This window comes from Martes martes (genome assembly GCF_963455335.1).
Source record: "Martes martes genome assembly, chromosome: 3".
NCBI classification, from domain to species: Eukaryota; Metazoa; Chordata; class Mammalia; order Carnivora; family Mustelidae; genus Martes; species Martes martes.
In genome coordinates this window covers 122,598,845-122,612,568 of record NC_137890.1, presented here as the reverse complement: position 1 = coordinate 122,612,568, position 13,724 = coordinate 122,598,845, and the positions used below count along the sequence as shown (strand labels likewise).

General features: G+C 38.9%; 1 protein-coding gene across 1 annotated transcript in view; it reads right to left on the bottom strand.

Moving 5' to 3' along the window:
- CCDC141 (coiled-coil domain containing 141) overlaps nucleotides 1-13,724 on the bottom strand; it is a 199,882-nt gene that overhangs the window by 120,219 nt on the left and 65,939 nt on the right. Inside the window, exon 5 of the mRNA XM_080799858.1 lies at nucleotides 10,790-11,043. Within this exon, the coding sequence (XP_080655984.1) occupies nucleotides 10,790-11,043 (254 nt within the window). The remainder of the gene's footprint in view (nucleotides 1-10,789; nucleotides 11,044-13,724) is intronic.

Sequence of the window (13,724 nt, the reverse complement as noted above, 5' to 3'; positions counted from 1 at the left end):
ATCCATATGCTGCTTACAAGAGACTCATTTTAAAACTAAATATATATCCAGATGGAAAGCGAGGGCATGGAGAACAATTTTTCATGCAGACCTCAAAAGAAAGCTGCGGTAGCAATTCTTGTATCAGACAATTTAGATTTTAAACTAAAGACTATAGTAAGAGATACAGAAGGACACTATATCATTCTTAAAGGGTCTACCCAACAAAAAGATCTAACAATTGTAAGTATCTATGCCTCCAACATAGAAGCAGCCAATTACATAAGCCAACTGTTAACCAAAATAAAAGAACTTTTTTTTAAAAGATTTTATTTATTTATTTGACAGACAGTGATCAGAAGTAGGCAAAGAGGCAGGCGGGGCAGGGTGGGGGGAAGCAGGCCTCCCGCTGAGCAGAGCGCCCAACGTGGGGCTCGATCCCAGGACCCTGGGATCATGACCTGAGCTGAAGGCAGAGGCTTAACCCACTGAGCCACCGAGGCGCCCCAAGGAACATTTTTTAAAAAGATTTTATTTATTTATTTGAGAGAGAGGGAGAGGGAGAGGGGGAAGCCATCCCTCTGCTGAGCATAGAGTCTGATGTGGGGCTCACTCCCAGGACCCTGAGCTCATGACCTAAGCCGAAGGCAGACGCTTAACCAACTGAACCATCTAGGTGCCCCTAAAGAAATGTATTGTTAATAACATTTTAATAACAGGAGACCTCAACACTCTCAGCAATAGACAGATTATCTAAGCAGAAGATCAACAAAGAAACAAGAGCTTTCAGTGACACACTGGATGAGATGGACCTTACAGATATATACAGAATATTCCACCCTAAAAGAACAGAATACTCATTCTTCTCTAGTGCACATGGAACTTTCTCCAGAATAGACCACATACTTCGTCACAAATCAGGTCTCAAACTGATACCAACATTTCAAAATGTTGTGGTCTGAGAATATGCAGGGAATAATCTCAATTATTCCCTGCATATTCTCAGACCACAACATTTTGAAACTGGAACTCAATCATAAAAAAAAATTTGGAAGGAATTCAAACACTTGGAAGCTATAAACCATCCTGCTTAAGAATGTTTGGGTTAGGGGCGCCTGGGTGGCTCAGTGGATTAAGCTGCTGCCTTTGGCTCAGGTCATGATCTCAGGGTCCTGGGATCGAGCCCCACATCTGCCTCAGCATCCCTGCTGAGCAGAGAACCTGCTTCCCCCTCTCTCTCTGTCTGACTCTCTGCCTACTTGTGATCTCTCTCTCTCTGTCAAGTAAATAAATAAAATCTTAAAAAAAAAAAAAAAAAGAATGTTTGGGTCAACCAGGAAATTAAAGAAGAAATTAAACAATTCATGGAAACCAATGAGAATGATAACACATCAGCCCAAAACCTATGGAATACTGCAAAGGCGGTCCTAAGAGTGAAATACACTGCCATCCAAGCCTTACTCAAAAAATAGAAAAATCCTGAATACACAAGCTAACTTTATACCTTAAAGAGCTAGTGAAACACCAACAAATAAAACCTAAGCCACGCAGGAGAAGAGAAATAATTAAGATTAGAGCAGAGATCCATGAATTAGAAACCAGAAATACAGTAGAGCATATCAACAAAACTAGAACCTGGTTCTTTGAAAGAATTAATAAGATCAGTAAACCACTGGTCAGACTTATCCAAAAGAAAAGAGAAAGGACCCAAATTAATAAAATTATGAATGAAAGGGGAGAGATCACGACTAACACCAAGGAAATAGAAAAAATTATTAGAAATTATTATCAACAACTATATGGCAATAAATTAAGCAACCTGGAAAAAAAATGGATGCCTTCCAGGAAACCTATAAACTACCAAGATTGTTTTGAAACAGGAAGAAATTGACAATCTGAGTAGACCAATAACTACTAACAAAATTGAAGCAGTGATTAAAAACCTCCCAAAAAACAAGAGTCCAGGGCCTGATGGATTCCCAGGGGAATTCTATGAAACATTCAAAGAAATAATACCTATTCTCCTGAAGCTGTTTCAAAAAATAGAAATAAAAGGAAAACTTCCAAACTCATTCTATGAGGCCAGCATTACCTTGATCACAAAACAAGGCAGAGACCTCATCAAAAAGGAAAATTACAGACACTTCTCCAAAGAAGACATACAGGAGGAGTCAAGATGGCAGAGGAGTAGCAGACTGAGATGACATCAGGTCGCAGCAGTTCAGCTAGATAGTTATCAAACCATTCTGAACACCTACAAACCCAACCAGAGATCAAAAAGAAAAAGAGCAGCAATTCTAGAAACAGAAAATTGACCACTTTCTGAAAGGTAGGATGTGCAGAGAAGTGAATCCAAAGCAATGGGAAGATAGACTGCACAGGAGAGGAGCAGGCTCAAAGCAAAGTGGTGGAGAATGGAGCACAAAATTCGAACTTTTAAAAGTCTGCTCCACTTAGGGACATTGTTCCAGAGGCTAAGCTGGGGTAGAGTCCTCATGGGGACAGTATGGTCTCAGGTCCCATGGGATCACAGAAGGATTGGGGGTGTCTGAGTGTAGCAGAGCTCATAGGTATCAGAGTGGGAAGCCAGCTACAGAGACAGAGCTAAGGAGTGAGCTCTCAACTTGGGGTTACCTTAAACTGTGATCTGCAGCACTGTCAGACCACTGCTCTTTGAGCAGGGACCCCACAAGTGGCAGATCCAGGGAGACCCACCTTCATCTGCTGGAAGAGCAGTGCAGCAAGAATCTGCTGGGTTTGGAGATTCCAAACAGAGCTCTGCATCAGAGACATAAATGCTCGGTCACAGGCCAGGTGAGCTCAGAGCATGGCCAGAGACCAGGGAGACAGAGTGATTGAAAGCTTTTCTCTCTCCTGAGGAGTGGGGCACCAAGCTCCCGGCTCCTCCAGGCCAGAGACTGGGAGGCCACCATTTTCATTCCCATCCTCTAGAGCTCTATGGAAAGTGTTCAGGGAACAAAAGCTCCCGAGAGTAAACCTGAGCAGATTACTTAGCCTGGCCCCTGGCAAGGGTGAAGCAATTCCGCCACTAGGGCAAAGACATTTGAGAATCACTACAACAGGCCCCTCCCCCAGAAGATCAGTACAAACATCCAGCCAAGACCAAGCTCACTGATCAAGGAAAACAGCAGAATTCCAGAGGAGGGAAAAGCAAAGCATGGAATATATGGCTTTCTTCCCATGACTCTTTAGTCTTGCAAAATCAATTAATTTTTTTAGTTTTATTTTTTTCTTATTCTAATTTTTTTTAACTTTTCCTCTTTCCTCTTTCAGTGTTTTTAACTAGTTTTATCTTAACAATACCTTCCTAAAAAATTTTTTTAAATTATCATAGTCATATTTTATCCTTCATTGTATTTAATATAATTTTTGTATACATATGGGGTTTTTTCTTCTAAAAAATTTTTGGGATAAAATTTCTTCTAATAGATCAAAATATGCCCTAAATGTAGCACAAGACTTTGTTCTGGTCTCCAGCCTGAGCAAATTCTCTCCACTTTCTTTTTCCTTCTTTTCCCAACCAACTTATCTTATCAATTCCTTTCATAGAATTTTTTTTTTATTTTCATCTTTACAATAATATTTCATCCCTTCATCATGTTTACCCTTATTTTTGTATATATATATATAAGTTTTTCTTTCTTTAAAAATTTGGAAGGTAGTTTCTTCTAAGAGACCAAAATACACCCAAAATCAAGTGTGTGGCTCTGTTCTATTCACCATGCTAATATATATATATATTTTTTTTAATTTTTTTTAATTTTTAAAAAACTTTTTACCCCCTTTCTTCTCTCCCCAATTTGGATTCTCTTCTGATTTGATTAGCATACATTTTTCTGGGGTCTTTTCCACCATTTTAGTATTTTATTCTCTCATCTCTCCTTTTTATATTGTTATCTGGATAAAATGACAAGGCAGAAAAATGTAGCACAAAAAAAAAAAAAAAAAAAAAGAATAAGAGGCAGTACCGAAGGCTAGGGACCTAATCAACATGGACATTGGTAATACATCAGAACTAGGGCTCAAAAAAGGCATGGAAGATATTAGAGAAACCCTAACTGGAGAAATAAAAGAACTAAAATCTAACCAAGTTGAAATTTAAAAAGCTATCAATGAGGTGCAATAAAAAATGGAGGTTCTTACTGCTAAGATAAATGAGGCAGAAGGGAGAATTAGTGATATAGAAGACCAAATGATGGAGACTAAAGAAGCTGAGCAAAAGAGAGAAACAATTACTGGACCACGAGGGGAGAATTCGAGAGATAAGTGATACCATAAGATGAAACAATATTAGAAAAATTGGGATCCCAGAAGAAGAAGAAAGGGGGGGGTGGGCAGAAGGTATATTGGAGCAACTTATTGTAGAAAATTTCCTTAATATGTCAAAGGGAACAAGCACCAAAATCCAGGAGGCACAGAGAACCCTCCTCAAAATAAATAAAAATAGGTCCACACCCCGTCATCTAATAGTAAAACTTACAAGTCTCAATGACAAAGGGAAAATCCTGAAAACAGCCTGGGACAAGAAGTCTGTAACATACAAAGGTAACAATATTAGACTGGCAGCAGACTTATACACAGAGACCTAACAGGCTAGAAAGGACCAGCATGATATATTCAGAGCACTAAATGAGAAAAACATGCAGCCAAGAATACTCTATCCAGCTAGGCTATCACTGAAAATAGAAGGAGAGATAAAAAGCTTCCAGGACAAACAAAAACCAAATGAATTTGTAAACACCAAACCAACCCTAAAGGAAATATTGAAAGGGGTCCTCTAAGCAAAGAGAGAGCCTTAAAGTAACAGACCAGAAAGGAACAGAGACAACAGTCACCTTACAGCCAATACAATGGCACTAGATTCATATCTTTCGATAGTTACCCTGAATGTAAATGGGCTACATGCCCCAATCAAAACACACAGGGTATCAGAATGGATTAAAAAAAAAAAAAAGTCAATATGCTGCCTACAAGAAACTCATTTTAGACCCAAAGACACCTCCATATTTAAAGTGAGGGGGTGGAAAACAATTTACCATGCTAATGGACACCAAAAGAAAACTGGGGTGGCAATCCTGTTATCAGATAAATTCGATTTTAAGCCAAAGACTATAACAAGAGATGAGGAAGGACACTATATCATACTCAAAGGGTCTGTCCAACAAGAAGATCTAATAATTTCAAATATCTAGGCCCCTAACATGGGAGCAACCAACTATATAAACCAGTTAATAACAAAATCAAAGAAAGACATCAACAATAATACAATAATAGTAGGGGACTTAACACCCCCCCTCACTGAAATGGACAGATCATCTAAGCAAAAGATCAACAAGGAAATAAAGGCCTTAAATGACACATTGGAACAGATAGACATCACAGATATATTCAGAACATTCCATCCCAAACCCAAAGAATACACATTCTTCTCAAGTCCACATGGAACATTCTTCAGAATAGATCACATCCTGGGTCACAAATCAGGTCTCAACTAGTATCAAAAGATTGGGATTATTCCCTGCATATTTTCAGACCACAATGCTCTGAAGCTAGAACTCAGTCACAAGAGGAAAGTTGGAAAGAACCCAAATATGTGGAGGCTAAAGAGGATCCTACTAAGGAATGAATGGGTCAACCAGAAAATTAAAGAAGAACTTAAAAAAATTTATGGAAACAAATGATAATGAAAATACAACTGTTCAAAATCTGTGGGACACAGCAAAGGCAGTCCTGAGAGGAAAATATATAGCGATACAAGCCTTTCTTAAGAAACAAGAAAGGTCTCAAATATACAACCTAACCCTACATCTAAAGGAGCTGAAGAAAGAAGAGCAAAGAAAGCCTAAACCCAGCAGGATCAGAGCATACCCATAAGCATCAGAGCAGAAATCAATGAAATAGACACAAAAAAACCAGTAGAACAAATCAACGAAACTAGGAACTGGTTCTTTGAAAGAATTAATAAGATTGATAAACCCCTGGCCAGACTTTTCAAAAAGAAAAGAGAAAGGACCCAAATAAACAAAATCATGAATGAAAGAGGAGAGATCACAACCAACACCAAAGAAATACAAACAATTATAAGAACATAGTATGAACAACTACACATCAGCAAATTTGACAATCTGGAAGAAATGGATGCATTCCTAGAGATATATAAACTACCAACACTGAACCAGGAAGAAACAGAAAACCTAAATAGACCCATAATCAGTAAGAAGATTGAAGCAGTCATCAAAAATCTCCCAACAGGGGCGCCTGGGTGGCTCAGGGTTGGGCTCATGGGTTGGGCTTCTGCCTTCAGCTCTGGTCATGTTCTCAAGGTCCTGGGATCCGGTCCCGTGTCAGGCTCTCTGCTCAGCGGGGAGCCTCCTTCCTCCTCTCTCTCTGCCTGCCTCTCCGCCTACTTGTGATCTCTCTCTGTGTGTCAAATAAATAAATAAAATCTTTAAAAAAAGAAAAAAAAATCTCCCAACAAACAAGAGCCCAGGGGAATTCTACCAAATACTTAAAGAAGAATTAATACTATTTTTCTGAAACTGTTAGAAATGGAAGGAAAATTTCCAAACTCATTTTATGAGGCCAACATTACGTTGATCCCAAAACCAGACAAAGACCCCATCAAAAAAGAGAATTACAGTCTAATATCCTTGATGAACACAGATGTGAAAATTCTCACCAAAATACTAGCCAATAGGATTATTCACCACGACTCAGTGGGATTTATTCCAGGGCTGCATGGTTGAATCTTTTTTTTTTTTAAAGATTTTATTTATTTTTTATTCGACAGGCAGAGATCACAAGTAGGCAGACAGGCACACAGAGAGAGAGAGGAGGAAGCAGGCTCCCTGCTGAGCAGAGAGCCTGATGCGGGACTCAATCCCAGGACCCTGGGATCATGACCTGAGCCGAAGGCAGAGGCTTTTTCCCACTGAGCCACCCAGGTGCCCTGCATGGTTGGTTCTACAACTGCAAATCAATCAATGTGATACAATACATTAATAAAAGAAAGAACAAGAACCATATGATACTCTCAATAGATGCTGAAAAAGCATTTGACAAAGTACAGCATCCTTTCTTGATCAAAACTCTTCAACGTGTAGGGATAGCGGGTACATACCTCAATATCATCAAAGCCATCTCTGAAAAACCCACAGCGAATATCATTCCCAACAGAGTAAAATTGTGAGCTTTTCCACTAAGGTCAGGAACATGGCAGGGATGTCCACTATCACCACTGCTATTTAACATCATACTAGATGTCCTACTTTCAGCAATCAGACAACAAAAAGAAATAAAAGGCATCCAAATTGGCAAAGAAGTCAAACTCTCACTCTTTGCAAATGATATGATACTTTATGTGGAAAACCCAAAAGACTCCACTCCAAAACTGCTAGAACTCATACATGAATTCAGTCAAGTGTTAGGATATAAAAATCATGCCCAGAAATGAGTTGCATTTCTATACACCAACAGCAAGACAGATGAAAGAGAAATTATGGAGTCCATCTCACTTGCAATTGCAACCAAAACCATAAGATGCCTAGGAATAAACCTAACCAAAGATGCAAAGAATCTGTACCCAGAAAACTATAAAGTACTCATGAAAGAAAGGAAGAAGACACAAAGAAATGGAAAAATGTTCCACGCTCATGCATTGGAAGAACAAATATTGTGAAAATGTCCATGCTACCTAAAGCAATCTACACATTTAATGCAATCCCTATCAAAATACCATCATTTTTTTTTTCAAAGAAATGGAACAAATAATCCTAAAATTTGTATGGAATCAGAAAAGACCTCGAATAGCCAGAGGAATGTTGTAAAAGATCACCAAGACAGCACGGTACTCTCACAAAAACAGATACATATATCAGTGGAAATAATAAAGAACTGAGAGATAGAGCCTCAACTCTATGATCAACTAATCTTCAACAAAGCAGGAAAAAATATCCAATGGAAAAAGGACAGTCTCTTCAATAAATGGTGCTGGGAAAATGGGACAGCTATATACAGAAGAATGAAACTTGACCATTCTCTTACACCATACACAAAGAAAAACTCAAAATGGATGAAAGACCTCAGTGTGAGAAAGGAATCCATCAAAATTCTAGAGGAGAACATAGGCAGTAACCTCTTGGACATCAGTCACAGCAACTTCTTTCAATACATGTCTCCAAAGGCAAGGGAAGCAAAAGCGAAAATGAAATTTGGGGACTTCATCAAGATAAAAAGCCGCACAGCAAAGAAAACAGTCAAAAAAACAAAGAATCAACCCATGGAATGGGAAAAGATATTTGCAAATAACACTACAGATAAAGGGCTGATATCCAAGATCTATAAGGAACTTCTCAAACTCAATACCAAAAAAATGAATAATCATGTCGAAAAAATGGGCAGAAGACATGAACAGACACTTCTCCAAAGAACACATATGAATGGCTAACAGACACATGAAAAAATGTTCAACATCATTAGCTATCAGGAAATTCAAATCAAAACCACATTGAAATACCATCTTATACCAGTTAGAATGCAAAAATTAACAAGGCAGGAAACAACAAATTTTAGAGAGGGTGTGGAGAAAGGGGAACCCCCGTACACTGTCGGTGGGGATGCAAGTTGGTGCAGTCACTTTGGAAAACAGTGTGGAGTTTCCTCAAAAAGTTAAAAGTAGAGCTACCCTGTGACCCAGCAATTGCACTACTGGGCATTTACCCTAAAGATACAGATGTAGTGAAAACAAGGGGCACATGCACCCCAATGTTCCTAGAAGCAATGTCCACAATAATGAAACTGTGGAAAGAGCTGAGATGCCCTTCTAAAGACAAATGGATAAAAAAGATGTGGTCATATACACAATGTAATATTACTCAGCCATAAGAAATGATGAATAACTACCATTTATAAATAAATAAGAGACTCATTAAAACAATGAGATACTACTATATGCCTATCAGAATGGCCAATGTCCAAGACAGTGATAACACCAATAATGCTGGGCAGGATGTGGAGCAACAGGAATTTTCATTGCTGGTGGAAATACAAAGTGGTACAGCCAGTTTGGAAGATGATTTGGCAGTTTCTTATAAACATAGTCTTACTATATGTGACTCAGCAGTGTATTCCTTGTTATTTGCCCAGATGAATTAAAATTTATGCCCACACAAAGATCTGTACATGAATCCTTATAGCAACTTTATTTATAATTGCCAAAACCTGGAAACAACAAAGATCCCTTTCAGTAGGTGAGTGGATAAATAAACTGTGGCAAATTCAGACAACAGACTGTTATTCAGCACTGAAAAGAAATGAGCTATCAAGCCATGAAAAGATATGGCAGAATCTTAGGGCGCCTGGGTGGCTCAGTGGGTTAAGCCGCTGCCTTCAGCTCAGGTCATGATCTCAGGGTCCTGGGATCGAGTCCCCCATCGGGCTCTCTGCTCAGCAGGGAGCCTGCTTCCCTCTCTCCCTCTCTCTCTGCCTGCCTCTCTGTCTACTGTGATCTCTCTCTGTCAAATAAATAAATAAAATCTTAAAAAAAAAGATATGGCAGAATCTTAAATGCACATTACTATGTGAAAGCACTCAATCTGAAAAGGCTACCTACTGATTCCAACTAAATGACATTCTGGAAAAGGCAAAACTATGGAGACAGTAAAAAGATGGGTGGTTGCCAAGGATTAAGGTGAAGGAGGGATGAAGAGTCAAAACACAAAGGATTCTTAGGGCAGTGAAATTATTCTGTATGCTATAATCGTGGATATATGTCATTATACATTTGACTAAAGCCACAGAATACATTGCACCAAGAGTGAACCCTAACATATACTATGGATTTGGGATGATAATGATGTATCAATGTAGGCCACTGACTGTAACAACCATACCACTTTGGGGCAGGATGGTGATAGTGGGAGAGATTATGCATGTATGGGAAGAGAGGGTACTGTGTACTTTCCACTCAGTTTTACTGTGAATCTGAAACTGCTCTAAAGAAAGAGTTCTATCTGTGCTTACCCTTAAGTAGTTGGGGCAAAAAAAGTACACAGCAAGCATATTGACAACTGACCAAAGCCGTGCCTGCAGTTGGGGTAATTAGTTCTAGCAAGCCTGCAAACTCATGAACCTCTTGCCCCAAAGCGCTCTAACTATTCAGCATCCAGCCACAGGCCAAGGTCATATTTCTTATTTGGCACCAGGCCATTCTTTCTTTTTTTTTTTTTTTAAGATTTTATTTATTTATCTGAGAGAGGGAGAGAATGAGAGAGAGAGAGCACGAGAGGAGAAAGGTCAGTGGGAGAAACAGACTCCCTGCCAAGCAGGGAGCCCAATGTGGGACTCAATTCCAGGACTCCAGGATCATGACCTGAGCTGAAGGTAATCACTTAACCAACTAAGCCACCGAGGCACCCGGCACCAGACTATTCTTCTAAGAACACTCCTTGGGGCTGACTGACTTTCCCTGGCATTAGTAGCAATGTAGTACAGTTCAACACCATCATGCCTCTCCAACTTTCAAGAAAACTACAAAAATTTATATTTCAGAATTTCAAGGAAATATGTATATAAGTAGTAATCTGGATAGAGGTGAGAAAGAGAGTCCAACAAGAGAAAATAAAAATATTTGTTTTTCATTTAACTTATGTGGAAAACATGTTAGTTTGGACTAAAACCCACAGAATTTGACCATAACAAATGAGGAACTATCCCAGGAAACAGCCAGTCCACATAATAATCAAACTTCATTAGCTGAGGTCAAGACATCATCAACTCCCCTTTGGGTTACCTGATTTTCTTGCTGGTCCCACTGACATATCTGCAGAAGCTGACCCAGTTCTTGCTGCTGTTGCTTCAGGTCCTTGTCGAGTTGCCGTCTCCTGTCTTGTAGAAGCTCAAGAAGGCTGTCAATCTTCAGACAGCTGTTATGAGCTCCCTGAATCAACTCAGGATTCACATTGGGTCCATCACACTTGAATTTTTCTATGAAATCAGTGAGCTGTTGACTTTTGTTTAGAAGGGCTAGAGATCGTTCTAAGAGTTCTAGAAGAAAATTAGAAAAAAAATACTGGTGATATGAGGAAGCTTTTCTATAGTAATATTCAAACTCTTGGTATAATTTAAAATGTATATAAGCTTTATGTTAACAATAAATTATACTGTAAGAAATCTAAATGTGTAAATAGAAAATGTCTGTGATACAACTGGTCAGATAACATGACCTAACAATTTCTGTAGCACTAACTGCCAAATGATAGGATGCTGCAGTTCAATGACAGTGTAATTCACTACAGGAAGGAGAAAGATCATGGGACTTGGGCACTGTTTCAGTTGGTTTTTAGTGGTATAATGCTACTTACAGTGCCTGTACTTCTTGATGAGTTCTACATTCTGAAGTGAATGGACTAATTCTGAAGTTTAAAGACTATCACCCAGGAGTCATCCATGACACATTCTTCTCCCTCATTATCAATACCTATCAATTCCACCTTCAATCTCCTGTGAGTGTTTACTGCTCTCCATCCCTGCTACAGAAAACATTATTTGTTGCCTGGACTTGTGCAGCTACCTCTTAGTTGCATTCTTCTCCAATCCATTCATCTATTCTCTATATGTTAGCCAGACAGATGTTTTCTAAATATACTATGTCACTCACTCGCACACTCACTCTCACACACACACACACACACACACACACGCACAATGGGTTCCAATTGCCTTAGAATTAAGGACAGACCCCTTGACATGATTTTAGGTCTGGCATGGTCTGGTCTCTATCTTCCCTTTCACATCATCTCAATCTCTCTACTCTTTATCCCTCTCTTTTTAACTACATCACAAATCTGACATTCCCTTCTGCACCAGAACTTTTCACTGTGTCCCCTTCCAGGGACATCATTTTCAACCCCTTCCTTCTCCACCTTTATTCTATTCATACTTCAGGTCTTACTTAACTGCCAATTCTTCAAAAGATAAACATGACTGAATCAAATCCTATATAAAATCCTATACCAAATCAGATACTGTTAATTGTTCTCATTAACTGTTCTTATCACAACTATAGTTTTATGCTTATGTATTGGGTTAGTTGATTAATGTCTCTTGTGCCACCAGGATCCAAGGCAATATGAAGACAGTGACCATGATAATATCCCCAGAATTTAGCATAGTGATTGGTATAGAAGAGATGTTCAAAAATTTTTGTAGAATGCTTGAATGAGATCAAATGTATTAAGAGAGATGTAAATTTAAGAGAGCTATACATGCTAGAGATCAGTGGTTCTCTAGAGATGTAAAAAAGACTGTGAGAAGGCATGAGATTTTTGTGATGGGAAAGTAATGGAAACAGAAAACAAATTATGAAGTTGAGAAGTGGGGACATTGTTAGGAAGTGAAGTCAACAAGACAGGGCAATATTTGAGACATTTTCTGTTAGAAGTAAGGAAAAAAGAAGAGAGTATCAGCAGGGTTGAATATACTATTTTTTATTTTTAGGACAGGGAGAACTATGAAGAACACTAAGTACCTTACCAAGCATCACAAAACTAGAACTGGACTAAGGAGTGTTAAAAGCCACATGTTCTGATTAGAAGCTCAGTGTTCTTTGCAGTCTCCCATGGCACTCTGCATTAGCTTTCTAACATTCGGCAGTTAACTGCACTGCACTAATGAGGCTGTGGTAGTTGGACCAGTTGTCTCTTTTAACTTGACATTTTGGCGAGGCGGGGGGAGAGCTAGAAGAGAGAACGAGATGAGTGAAGATATTCTTAGAGAAAGAGTTTGACATGAAAAGGAAAGAATTTGAAGTATTTTATGTCACATGACCTAGATCTGTCAAATAAAGGATTAGACGGTATTACTGCTCAGAGTGAGGAAGGTGTGATTATGTGCACTGGGCAATTTGATTAGGAGTTAACAATGCAAAGAAACAAACAACAAAAACAACTCAGACCAAAAAGAAGATGAGATAAATCAAATAGAGTAAGATAAGGCAGGGAGAATATTAGAACAAATCTCTCAAAGAAATGGAAGTGAACATGAACAAGATGGGAGAGGCAGGGGCAGAAAAAAACTTACCCATCTAGAGCAAGTTCTTATGTGGAAGGGAAAGAAAGAACTTGAAAACAAAGTGAAGACAGATTATAGAGGGCCTCGTATAGGAAACTGAAAGTTTTAATTTGTATAGCCTATACAATAATCTGTTTGATTCTCCATATGTACATATACATAATTCCTCTGCATTGAAGAGTTTGTTATGATACTGTGAAAAGTTACACACACACACACACACACACACACACACACAGAGGAAATGTGGGCAAGTGGCAGGGTTTCCACATAACATTTTGTTTCTCCCTTTCCACGACTAGGTCTTACACACTACACTTTTCAGATGAGAGAGGGAAGCATAGCTCTAAGTGCTAGGGCACTGCAGACTGACAGTGGAACAGACCAACCTGTTCTGCTTCCTACAGAATACATATAATTGGCCAGAACTTCCATTCTCTGTTTCACATCTGCCAGAATAATATAACTACTACCATAGTACCACCAGGAATGGAGTCTCTGGCCAACGCTGCTTGTAAACTGTACCCAGCCTAAAATCAGTCCATTACTGCCACCATGATAGTCATTAAAATGGACACATTTTTCCCTCAGTTTCCTGTCAGTCCTCTGGTTCTTCCTCTGTTGGTTTCTTATATCTTAACTGTTTTATTGTTTAT